Source organism: Hylobates moloch, unplaced genomic scaffold (assembly GCF_009828535.3).
Source record: "Hylobates moloch isolate HMO894 unplaced genomic scaffold, HMol_V3 SCAFFOLD_6, whole genome shotgun sequence".
Lineage (NCBI taxonomy): Eukaryota > Metazoa > Chordata > Mammalia > Primates > Hylobatidae > Hylobates > Hylobates moloch.
In genome coordinates this window covers 155,311,870-155,325,117 of record NW_026652281.1, presented here as the reverse complement: position 1 = coordinate 155,325,117, position 13,248 = coordinate 155,311,870, and the positions used below count along the sequence as shown (strand labels likewise).

Below are 13,248 nucleotides of genomic sequence, written 5' to 3'. Positions count from 1 at the left end.
CAGTGAGCTCAGAGAGTCCTGTTTATTCTACAGAAAGGATTGAGCCCCTATATACAATATAAAGTGAAATGGAGTTAGTTTTTCCAGCGACTTCCATTTATTTATTTATTTATTTTTTATTTATTTATTTTTTTTTTGAGATGGAGTCTTGCTCTGTCGCCCAGGCTGGAGAGCCAGGCTCGATCCTGGCTCATTGCAAACTCTGCCTCCCGGGTTCACGCCAGTCTCCTGCCTCAGCCTCCCGAGTAGCTGGGACTACAGGTGCCTGCCACCACACCCGGCTAATTTTTTGTATTTTTAGTAAAGACAGGGTTTCACTGTGTTAGCTAGGATGGTCTTGATCTCCTGACCTCGTGGTCCGCCCGTCTCGGCCTCCCAGAGTGCTGGGATTACAGGCGTGAGCCACCGTGCCTGGCCCTCTCCAGTGACTTCAAAAGAAAAAAGGAAGAGGTTTCTTAAAAAACTAAACACATGACCGGGTGCAGTGGCTCACACCTGTAATCCTAGCACTTTGGGAGGCCAAGGTGGGCGGATCATGAGGTCAGGAGTTGGAGACTAGCCTGGCCAACATGGTGAAACCCCATCTCTACAAAAAATAGAAAAATTAGCTGGATATGGCAACGCACACCTGTAATCCCAGCTACTTGGGAGGCTGAAGATGGAGAATCGCTTGAACCCAGGAAGTAGAGGTTGCAGTGAGCTGAGATTGTACCATTGCACTCCAGCCTGACCAACAGAGTGAGACCCTGTCTCAAAAAAAAAAGAAAGAATAATATACAATTCAATATTTTAAAATATATTTAGAGTTTTATAACCATCACCAAATCTAATTGTGGAACCCTTTTATCACCCCCAAAAGAAACCTTTTATCCATCAGCAGTCACTCTGATTTTCTCACCCTCATCTTTCCTAATAATCTGTCTTATGTCCATTCATAGAAATGGAATCACACAATATGCAGGGTCTTTGCAACTGGCTTCTTTCACTTAGCAGGTTTTGAAGGCTCATTGATGCTGTAGCGCACCTCACTACTCCGTTCCTTCCTACTACCTGAATAACGCAGTCTGTCTCCCTTATTCGTGGTTTTGCTTTCTGCAGTCTCAGTTATGCACAGTCAACAGTGGTCTCAAAATATTACAGAAGTTTCAGAAATAAAAACAATTCCAGAAATAAACAATTCGTAAGTTTTATCTTATTTATTTTGAGATGGAGTCTTGCTCTGTTGCCCAGGCTGGAGTTCAGTGGCATGATCTTGGCTCACTGCCACCTCTGCCTCCTGGGTTCAAGCAATTCTCCTGCCTCAGCCTCCAGAGTAGCTGGGATTACAGGCACATGCTACCAGGCCCGGCTAATTTTTGTATTTCCGTAGAGATGGGGTTTCACCATGTTGGTGAGGCTGGTCTTGAACTCTTGGCCTCAAGTGATCTGCCCACTTCGGCCCCCCAAAGTGCTGGGGTTACAAGCATGAGCCACTGTGCATGGCCGCAATTCATAAGTGTTAAATTGCCCAGTGTTCTGAGGAACCTGATGAAACCTCACACCATCCTGCTTTCTCCTGTCCACGTGAGTCTTCCCTCTGTCCAGCATATCCATGCTATAAGCAGTCTCTGCCATTAATCACTGAGCAGCCATCTGGGACATCAGATTGGTTGCCATGTACTATAGGGCTTGTGTTCACGACATTCTTATTTTACTTAACAGTGGCCCTAAAGTGCAAGAATAGTGATGATGTCATATTGTTGTAACTGTTCTATTTTAGTATTAGCCATTATTGTTAATCTCTTACTGTGCCCGATTTGTAAGTTAAACTTTTTCAGAGGTACGTATGTGTAGGAGAAAACAGTACAGTCACTCACTGTTTAGTGACAGGGACGCGTTCTGAGATACGTGGTCCACTGTTGACCAGAATGCCCTTATGTGGCACCTGACTGTATATATAGGGTTGGTACTGTCTGTGGTTTCAGGCATCCACTGGGGGTCTGGGAATGTATCCTCTGATGATAAGGGGGAGCTACTGTATTCGGTTGTATGGATTCACACCACATTTTATTTATTCCTTCATCCATTGATGAATATTTGGGTTCACAAAGCTTTGTGAATAGTGCTGCTATGAACATGCGTGTACATGTTTGAACACTTGTTGTCAGCACTCTTGGGTATATACCTAGGAGTGGAATTGGTGGGTCATAATGGGAGTTTTGTTTATTTTTAAAATTGTGTTTATTTATTTATTTATTTATTTATTTATTTTTGAGGCAGAGTTTCATTTCACTCTTTGGCCCAATCTGGAGGCAGTGGCGCAATTTTGCCTCATTGCAACCTCTGCCCCCACAGGTTCAAGCTATTCTTCTGCCTCAGTCTCCCGAGTGGCTGAGATTACAGGCATGCACCACCATGCCTGGCTAATTTTTGTATTTTTAGTAGAGTTGGGGTTTCGCCGTGTTGGCCAGGCTGGTCTGGAACTCCTGACCTCAGATGATCTACCCACCTCGGCCTCCCAAAATGCTAGGATTACAGGCGTGAGTCCAGCCAAGAGTTTTATCTTTTAATTTCTAAGGAACCGCCAAATTGTTTTCCAAAAGGCTGCACCATTTTACATTCTCACCAGCAACATATGAGGATTCCAGTCTCTCCACATCCTTGCCACAGTTTGCTCTTACGTCTTTTTGATTATAGCCATCCTACTGTGTGTGAAGTGGTATCTTATTGTGGCTTTGATTTGCAGTTCCTTAATGACTTCATGATGTTGAGCAACTTTTCATGTGCTTATCAGCAGTTTGTGTATCTTCTTCAGAGAAATATCTGTTTAAGTCTTTTGCCTATTTTTAATTTAGATTATTTATGTTTTTATTATTAAGTTGTAAGTGTTCTTTATGTATTCTGAATACTAGACCCATGTCAGATATATAATTTGTAAATATTTTCTTTCATTCTGTGGAAAAATTTTTTTTTGAGATAGGGTCTTGCTTTGTTGCCCAGGCTGGAGTACAGTGGTGTGCTCATAGCTCACTGCAGCCTTGAACTCCTGGGCTCAAGTGATCCTCCTGCCTCAGCCTCCTGAGCTCAAGTAGTTTGGATTACAGGTGCACACCACCATGCCTGGCTAAATTTTTAATTCTTTTGTAGAGACGGGGTCTTGCTGTATTGTCTGGCCTTCTCCTTTTTTAATGTAGGCATTTATAGCTATACTTTTTCCTCTAGGCACTGTTTTTGCTGCATTCCATAAGTTGTGGTATGTTGCATCTTCTATTTCATTTATCTGAAAGTGTTTTCTAGTTTCCTTTTTCTTCTTTGACCTATTGTTTTAGTCCATTTTGTGCCACTATAACCGAGTACATGAGACTGGTTAATTTATAATGAATGGGAATTTATTCTCTCATAGTTGTAGAGGCTGGGAAATCCAAGATCAAGGTGCTGGCAGGTTAGGGCCTGGTTTCTCTGCTTCCAAGGTGGTGCCTTGAACACTGCATCTTCCGGAGAGGAGAAACACCATGTTCTCACATGGCAGGAGGTGGGGGTGGGGAGATAGAGAGAGAAACCACTTCCATGGGCCGTTTTTATAGTGGCATTTCCATTCATGAGGGCAGAGCCCTCATGACCTAAACATCTCCCATTGGTCCCCACCTCCCCATACTGTTCCACTGGGGATTAAGTTTTCAAGACATGAGTTTTGGGAGATACATTGAAACTATAGCATCCATTTGTTATTTAGGAGTGTGACATTTAATTTTTCTATGTTTGTGAATTTCCCAAATGTTCTTTTGTTATTGAATTCTAATTTCTAGTGTGGTCACAGAATGTACTTTATATGATTTCAATCCTTCTAAATTTATTGAAGTTTGTTTTACGTCCTAGCACATGTTATATCTTAGAGAATGTACTATGTGTGCTTGAGAAGAACATGTGTTCTGCCTCTGTTGGTTGGAGTGTTCTGTAGATATTTATTAGTCTGGTTGGATTAACAGTGTTCACATCTTCCATATCCCTGTTGATCTTTCATCTAGCTGTTGTATCTGTTCCTCAAAGTTGGGTATGGAAGTCTCCAACTATCACTATTCAATCGTCCATTTCTCCTTTCAATTCTGTGGTTCATTTTTGCATCATGTTTTGGGTCTTTTTTGTTAGTTTCATATGTTTATAACCATGTCTTCCTGATGAATTGACACTTTATTCATTAAAAGATGTCCCTCTTTATCTCTTGTAACATTTTATTTTATTTTTTTGAGACAGGGTCTTACTCTGCCACCAAGGGTGGTGTGCAGTGGTGCCATCTCTGCTCACTGCAAGCTCCGCCTCCCAGGTTCAGTGATTGTCCTGCCTCAGCCTCCCTAGCAGCTGAGATTACAGGTGCCCACCTACCGCACCCAGATAATTTTTGTATTTTTTGTAGAGATGAGGTTTCACTATGTAGGCAAGGCTGGTCTTGAACTCCTGACCTTAAGTGATCCACCCACTTCCTCCTCCCAAAGTGCTGGGATTACAGGCGTGAGCCACCATGCCCAGCCCCTTGTAACATTTTTAAAGTCTATTTTGTCTCATATTGATACAGCCATTCCAGCTTGCTATGGTTGCTGTTTTCGTGGTATGTCTCTTTCCCATCTTTTTACTTTCAGCCTGTTTGTATCTTTGAATCTAAAGTGTGTTTCCTGTAGGACAGCATATAGTTTGTTTTTTAACCAAGCCTTAATCTCTGCCTTCTAATTGGGTTGTTCCATCTGTTCTCATTTAAGGATTGTATTATGTGGTTGGATCTGTGTCTGTCATTCTTGTTTTCAATATGTCTCATGTCTTTCTTTCTTCCCCCCTCTCTTCATTTGCTGTATGCCCTTAGGACAATTTCCAGACACTTTATTTATTTAGAGACAAAGTCTCTGTCACCCAGGCTGGAGTGCACTGGCACAATCTCGGCTCACCTCAGCCTTGAACTCCTGTGCTCGAGGAATCCTCTCACCTCAGCCACCTGAGTAGCTAGGACTACAGGTGCATGCCATCATGCCTGGCAAATTTTAAAAAATTTTCTAGGTAAACATTGGTCTCACTTTGTTGCCTAGGTTGGTCTCAAATTCCTGGGCTCAAGCGATCCTCGCATTTTGGCCTCCCAGCATCCCGGAATTACAGGTATGATCCACTGCACCTGGTCCCAGAGACATTAAATGGTGTGTTTTTAATAATTTTCATTGATTAAGTGCTGTTTTGCTGGGAAGAGGGTCGCGTTCCTCACACAACTATTTCTTATGCACGTGTAGATTGAGAAGCACTGCTATACTTTGTAATACTTAACAATCTGTAGCTGCTAAAACATAAACAATTATAGCTGTTAAATAAATATTAGATAATCTCGGCTCACTGCAAGCTCCGCCTCCCGGACTCACGCCATTCTCCTGCCTCAGCCTCCAGAGTAGCTGGGACTACAGGCGCCCGCCACCACGCCCGGCTAATTTCTTTGTATTTTTAGTAGAGACGGGGTTTCACCGCGTTAGCCAGGATGGTCTCAATCTCTCGACCTCGTGATCTGCCCACCTCGGCCTCCCAAAGTGCTGGCATTACAGGCGTGGGCCACCGGGCCCGGCCTCTCTCCTAAACTTTTACCTCCTGTGTGTTTATTCACCTCGGTGAGCACACATGCCTATGCCAGAACCCTGTGAGTCATTCCTGAATCTTCCCTTACGTTTCTTCCTTCCCATGACCATTTGATGTTTAAAGTGTTGTACAGATAGTGTGCTGAATATTCTCAAATGTGTCCTCTTCTCTCTAATCCATTACTACTTAGATTCACCTAGTTTGGACTAGTAAAACATGAACAATTGTGGATCACCTCAATGGCTGCCTTAGAGCTGAGTACTGACAATTAATTTTGGTGTCTGCCCATGCATTTTGTTTTCATTGGACCAGTGGTCATTACTATAATTATTAATAGCTTATGCAAAAAAGACGGGAAATTCATATCTCAAAATGAGGCATTTGGGATAGATAAAGTTCCATGAAGTCACTGTCTTTTGTTATATTAACAAAAGTTTTACCCTAGTTCAAAGAAGTAAAGCCATTCTGTGGTCTGGGTGGTATAAGCTGCCGAATTCAAAAGTACGTGCGCTGTGGCAGTCCAATGTTTGCAGTGGAAATCTGTCTCCATACAAGTGATGTCATCGGTCACGTTGAATCAATACAGTAATTTGAATTGTATTGTTTTTGTCAGTTTATACAAATTTTTATAGTTGCAAAAGAGCTATAACCATAAGATGCTTGCACTTAATTTTAAGTTTGGATATATCTAAATAACAATATGCTAACAATATTTAAGTGGAGTTTTGCCTGTAGGATAATTTATCCTTTTAAAGAGGGTGCATTTATTACTGAAGTGGGTTAGCCCAGGGTCAGGGTCAGCAAACTTTTTCTTTTTTTTTTTTTTTTTTTTGAGACAGAGTCTTGCTCTATCACCAGGCTGGAGTACAGTGGCACGATCTCAGCTCACTGCAACCTCCGCCTCCAGGGTTCAAGCGATTCTCCTGCCTCAGCCTCCCGAGTAGCTGGGACTACAAGCGCATGCCACCATGCCCAGCTAGATTTTTGTACTTTTAGTAGAGACGAGGTTTCACCATGTTGGCCAGGATCCACCTGCCTCAGCCTCCCAAAGTGCTTGGATTACAGGCATGAGCCACCGGGCCCAGCCAGCAAACTTTTAAGGTAAAGAGCTGGATAGTAAATATACTAGGCTTTGGTGGCCGTATAGCCTCTGCCATAACTACTCAACTCTGATGTTGAAGTGTGAAGGCAGCTGAAGACAGTAAGTAAACAAATGAGCATGACTGTATTCAGTACAACTTTGTTTACAAAACCAGGCTAGATTTGGACTCCATGTGCAGTTGCCAAGCCCTGGTCTGGAGAATACAATCCAAATCCTTTGGCTTGATGTACAGTGTATTCATCTCTCTAGACTCATCTCCTACCTAGTATTCTGAACATGCCCTGTGCTCTAGCTGGACAGAACTACTTGTATTTCCCAAGCACGTCACCGTCTCCCACTATACCATGCCTTAGCAAATGCCCCCTGAGGTATCCTTCCCTGTCTTCTTAAACTTACTATCTCCGTCTCACTCTTTAAGATAAAACTTAAAAATTGCCTCCTCCTGGAAGCTTCTCTGGCCCCTTGAGCTGAGTTTCTGCTTCTTTATACTTGCTCTGTACTCCCTGAACGGTTTTGGTAAACTTACCTGTATTGCAATTCGGCCTTTACTTGATGAGTTGACAGTCTGCTGTTCTAGACAGTCTCCTTGAGAGAACTGAGAGAATCTTTTCTTTCTTTTCTGCAGCTCAGGCTGCTGTACCTGTTGCCCCCAGATTTAGGGAGTGATGGAAAGAACAGAAGGAAATAAGAGAGAGCATGAATTTCGTATTGACTTCCTATTTACCCAAAGAAACCGAGAAGCAAATCCCAGAAATGTCTGCGTTTTCCTCGAATTGGCAGTGAGGTATTTTTCCATTTGTGGAAGTGGGTCTTGTGATCTAAGTCAGTTTTTAAAAAAAATAAAGGAGGGTTTACGTTTGCACATCTGGGTTTTGGGACTGTAAAATTCATGCCTGTTACAGAAGCTATTTAACTTCAGCCGGGCGCAGTGGCTCACTATTATAATCCCAGCACTCTGGGAGGCCAAGGCAGGTGGATCATGAGGTCTGGAGTTCGAGACCAGCCTGGCCAACACAGTGAAACCCTGTCTCTACTAAAAACTACAAAAATTAGCCAGTCGTGGTGGCGGGCGCCTGTAATCCCAGCTACTCTGGAGGCTGAGACAGGAGAACCGCTTGAACCCAGGAGGTGGAGGTTTCAGTGAGCCGAGATTGCGCCACTGCTCTCCAGCCTGGGCAACAGAGTGAGACTCCATCTCAAAAAAAAAAAAAAGAAAAGTTATTTAACTTCAATAAATGGTGGGACTTTGTTGAAAAATAAGAGACAAAGAAGAAGAAAAAGAAAACATGCTGTGTGTGTTTGGGGTATGGGTAGGTAGGCTAAGGTGGGGGAGACAATAATGAAAGCTGGATTTTTAAATCGCACAGCAGAAAGAAGCGCAGAGGGGACTGTTAGGGAAGCAAGCCCGTGAGTAGTGGAAAGGGCAAGTAACTTCAAGTCCTGGGGGCAGGGTGAGATTTGAAGCCTCAGGGCCAAGGATGTGAGGCTTTCCTTCTCCCTCCACCTCTTTGCCCTTGCCTTGCTTCTCTCTGCCCCTTTCCTCTATTTCTGTCGTCTAGATGTTTATACCCTACGGTATCTTCTACTGAATATTTGGGAAATGTTAATGCTAGTCATCTAATTGTTAAAATCAAACTCTTTGCCCTACGTAGTTCTCATTAAATGATGTTGATGATTTTATACAAATGTGTTGACATTTTACCGTATTATGTTTTTAACAAAGTACAAACTTCAGACTACATATATATATTTTGGTTTTTGTTTTTGAGAAGATGGAGTCTTGCTCTCTCGCCCAGGCTGCAGTGCAGTGGCGTGATCTTGGCTCACTGCAACCTCCGCCTCCCAGGTTCAAGCAATTCTCCTGCCTCAGCCTCCCGAGTAGCTGGGATTACAGACATGCACCACCATGCCTGGCTAATTTCTGTATTTTTAGTAGAGACGGGGTTTCACCATTCGCCACGTTGTCCAGGCTGGTCTCAAACTCCTGACCTCAGGTGGTCTGCCCGCCTCGGCCTCCCAAATTTCTGGGATTACAGGCGTGAGCCACCATGCCCGGCCTCAGACAATTTTTTTTTATAAAAAAAGAAAAAAACTCAGGGTCTTCCCCAATGGAACAGAACAGAGGCCTCAGAAATAACGCCACACATCTACAACCATCTGATCTCTGACAAACCTGACAAAAACAAGAAATGGGGAAAGGATTCCCTATTTAATAAATGGTGCTGGGAAAACTGGCTAGCCATATGTAGAAAGCTGAAACTGGATCCCTTCCTTACACCTTATACAAAAATTAATTCAAAGATGGATTAAAAACTTAAATGTTAGACCTAAAACCGTAAAAACCCTAGAAGAAAACCTAGGCAGTACCATTCAGGACATAGGTGTGAGCAAGGACTTTGTGACTAAAACACCAAAAGCAATGGCAACAAAAGCCACAACTGACAAATGGGATCTAATTAAACTGCCATCTGCCAACACCAAGTGTGTGGAAAATTTCCCCCAGTTCATGATTTCTACACTGGAAAAAGTGAGACTGACACGGACAACCAGCTTCCTCGCTCATCCTGGGTTCCTGGACAGGAGATCTGTCCCTGCCTCAACCCACAGGAAGTACCAAAAATCCCTGAAGGAAGAAATACCCCTGAGACAGCCAGAGACAAAGGGGGAGGCAGGACTACCATTCCCAGCTTTGGAAACCCTGCTTGGTAACTTGGCCAAAGGAGGTGCCAAATCCAAGTGGCTGTTCATCAACATTATGCTGTGAGAGGTTCATGCCACAGATTCCCTGGTCATGAACCCCTGGCCAGCCTTTCTACACAACCAACATATCCCCTTTGGAACCTCCCCCATTTAAGGCGAGCAGCACTGTTGACCAGAACCAAGGCAAACCTGTCCCTACAGCACCGTCTAATGCTAAAAAGAAGGCAGAGACCTACTTGCGGGGGAATAGAAACTATCAACAGGTGTCCGGGCGCGGTGGCTCACGCCTGTAATCCAAGCACTTTGGGGGGCCGAGGTGGGCGGATCACCAGGTCAGGAAATCGAGATCATCCTAGTGAACATGGTGAAACCCTGTCTCTACTAAAAATACAAAAAAAAAAATTAGCCGGGCGTGGTGGCAGGTGCCTGTAGTCCCAGCTACTCCGGAGGCTGAGGCAGAAGAATCACTCGAACCCGGGAGGCAGAGGTTGCAGCAAGCCGAGGTCACATTACTGCACTGCAGCCTGGCGACAGAGCGAGACTCCGTCTCAAAAAAAAACAAAACAAAACAAAACAGAAAAAAACTATCAAAACTATCAACAGGTAAATTACAAAGAATCTCTAAGTAAACATATCCAATAAAAATCAAAACAAGCCAGACAGAGAAGACTGGAATAAATAATCCTCCAATATAACCATATAGCTGTACGTTGTACGTTCACAAGAAACAACAGCAAAGAAAAGTACAGCCAATATCTCTGCTGAACACAGATGTAAAAACCCTCAACAAAACAAGAGCAAGCGGAATTCAACAACATATTACAAAGATCATTCACCATGATCAAGTGAGATTAATCCCAGACGCAAGGATGGTTCAACATACCCAAATCAGTAAAAATGTTACATCACATTAACAGAACTAAGAACAAAAGTCGTATACTCATTTCAATAGATGCTGAAAAGCATTCAGTAAGATTCAACATCCCTTTATGATAAAAACCCTCAACAAACATGGTATGGAAGGAATATACCTCAAAATAATAGAGGCCACATATGATAAACTCACAGCTTTACACTGTGTTAGGTATTATAAGTAATCTAAAGATGATTTGAAGTATGTAGGAGGATACATATCAGTTATATGCAAATAGTATGCTATTTTATAATAAGGACTTGAGCATCATCAGGTTTTGGTATTCACGGGTATTCTGGAACCAATCCACTCTGGATACCTGGGGCAACTGTACTGGCTGTTAGTAAGGGTCTACTTCTCAACTTGGGTGGATGGTTACAGGGGTATTATCTTTATAATCATGTATTCTATACTTATAATCTATGTGTTCTAATTGGCTTTTTGTATGTATAGTTCATATTTTAAATAGCGTAAGTGCTGGAGTGGCTAAATCAGAAGTTTATTGATTGTGTTCCTTTCTCATTACTTCCTAAATTGATTTCCAGCTGGCTATTGAGGTCTACTTGTGATATGGTTTGACTTCGTGTCCCCACCCAAATCTCATCTTGAATGGTAGTCCCCACGTGTTGAGGGAGGGGTCTGGGGACGGCTTCCCCCGTGCTGTTTTCATGATAGTGAGTGAGTTCTCCTGAGATGTGGTTGTTTGGAACGTGTGTGGCACCTCCCTCTTTGCTCTCTCTCCTGCTTGCCATGCTAAGACATGCTTGCTTCCCCTTCACCTTCTGCCATAATTGTAAGTTTCCTGAGGCCTCCCAGTCATGATTCTTGTTAAGCCTGTGGAACTGTGAGTCAATTAAAGCTCTCTTCTTCATAAATTACCCAGTCTAGGGTAGTGTTTTTTTTGTTTTGTTTTTTTTTGGAGACGGAGTCTGGCGTGATCTTGGCCCACTGCAACCTCGGCTCACTGCAACCTCCACCTCCCGGGTTCAAACAATTCTCCTGCCTCAGCCCCCACCAGTAGCTGGGATTACAGGGGCGCACCACTATGCCTGGCTAGTTTTTGTATTTTTAGTAGAGACGGGGTTTCTGCATGTTGGCCAGGCTGGTCTCGAACTCCTGACCTCAGGTGATCCACCTGCCTCGGCCTCCCAAAGTGCTGGGATCATAGGCGTGAGCCACTGTGCCCGGCTGGGTAGTTCTTTATAGCAGTGTGAGAACAGACTAATACAGCTTGCTAGCCAAATTTCATAAGGTCTGTATACTATAAAGTGTGGCCTTCAAATCAGAATTGTAAACACTTGAGCCTGCTTAGATATCTCTGTGGTTGAGCCAGTAGGCTGATGTTCATGAATGAACACACTGCCAAATAAGACAAAAAATATAAAATAAATAATATGAGAAGTGTGATTCCATTTTTGTTTCATACACACAAATGTGTGTATGTACACAAAATAGCATTTATGAATAGATATAACAGTGTTTCTGCTGGACTTATTTCTTTATTACATGTTTCTTCACTCCATATACTGTGTAAATGTTTTATAATGAATGCATTATTTTCATAGTTGGGGTAAACAGAAAAGCACTTTCCTTTTTTTTCCAACGGAGTCTCGCTGTGTCACCCAGGCTGGAGTGCAATGGTGCAGCGCAGTCTCAACTCACTACTACATCCTTTGCCTCCCGGGGGTTCAAGTGATCCTCTTCCTGCCTCAGCCTCCCAAGTAGCTGGGATTACAGGTATGCACCACCATACCTGGCTAATTTTTGTATTTTTAGTAGAGATGGGTTTTCACCATATTGGCCAGGCTGGTCTCAAACTCCTGACATCTCCACCTACCTTGGCCTCCCAAAGTGCTGGAATTACAGGCATTAGCCACCACTGCACCAGGCCACTTTCCTCTTTTGTTTTTTGTTTTTAAGACGGAGTTTCACTCTGTTGCCCAGGCTGGAGTGCAGTGGTGCAATCTCAGCTCATTGCAGCATCTGCCTCCTGGGTTCGAGCAATTCTCCTGCCTCACCCTCTCGAGTAGCTGGGGTTACAGGCATGTGCCACCACTCCCAGCTTTTTTTTTCTTTCTTTTTTTTTTTTTTTTAGTAGAGATGAGGTTTTGTCATGTTGGTCAGGCTGGTCTCGAACTCCTGAAGTCAAATGATCCACATGCCTCGGCCTCCCAAAGTGCTGGGATTACAAGCGTGAGCCAGAGGTCTTCCTCTTTAAAAAATTACGTATACACACAGTATTTCAAAGTGATGCCAAAAATTTGAACATTTCAATAGGAAACATCCAACATACCAATTGACATCAGAAAATATCTGAATGATTAACAAGGATAAGGCAAATTTAACAGGTACTCAAAATCACATATGAAAACAAGATAAACTATTTGCACTATTAAAAAATCAAAAGCATTTTAAAAATCCAGAGTGGGCAGGGGTACTAGGCACATATTGTTGTGAACTGCCTATGGAAATATAAACTAAAATATTACAGGAAGGCAACTAAGCAGCTAGGCAACGTGCTCAGATGTCTTCAAATTCTACCAGTCCTTCATCCAGCAAGTCAATTTAAAGCGGTTTAAGAAAATAATCTTCAAAGATACAGCTGCAAGGATATTAAAGGTGTTTAAAAAAATTGAAGTAATGTAAACAACTAAAATATAAATTATATAAATAACTAGGAGTTTAGTTAAATATATTGAAATAAGCTTAATTTAATTAAACTTTGTTTTGTTTTGTTTTGCTTTGTTTTGTCGAGACGGAGTCTCGCTCTGTCGCCCAGGCTGGAGTGCAGTGGCACAATCTTGGCTCACTGTAACCTCCGCCTCCCGGTTCAAGGTTCAAGCAATTCTCTGCCTCAGCCTCCTGAGTAGCTGGGATTACAGGCACCCGCTACCATGCCCAGCTAATTTTTGCATTTTTAGTAGAGACGGGGGCTTCACCATCTCGGCCAGGC

General features: G+C 43.0%; 1 protein-coding gene across 5 annotated transcripts in view; it reads left to right on the top strand.

Moving 5' to 3' along the window:
* ZNF354A (zinc finger protein 354A) overlaps positions 1-13,248 on the top strand; it is a 50,723-nt gene that overhangs the window by 17,432 nt on the left and 20,043 nt on the right. For 2 of the 5 annotated variants that reach the window (XM_032158827.3, XM_058440205.1), the window contains one exon: positions 5,052-5,118. The exons of 1 other annotated variant lie outside the window; for it this stretch is intronic. Coding sequence is in view for 1 of the 4 variants with exons in the window: in XM_058440205.1 (XP_058296188.1) it covers positions 5,052-5,118 (67 nt within the window). In the remaining 3 variants the exon portion in view is untranslated. Of the gene's footprint in view, positions 1-5,051; positions 5,119-6,584; positions 6,682-7,307; positions 7,467-13,248 lie in introns of those variants that run through there. 2 more of the 5 variants (XM_058440210.1, XM_058440211.1) reach the window with 2 other exon arrangements.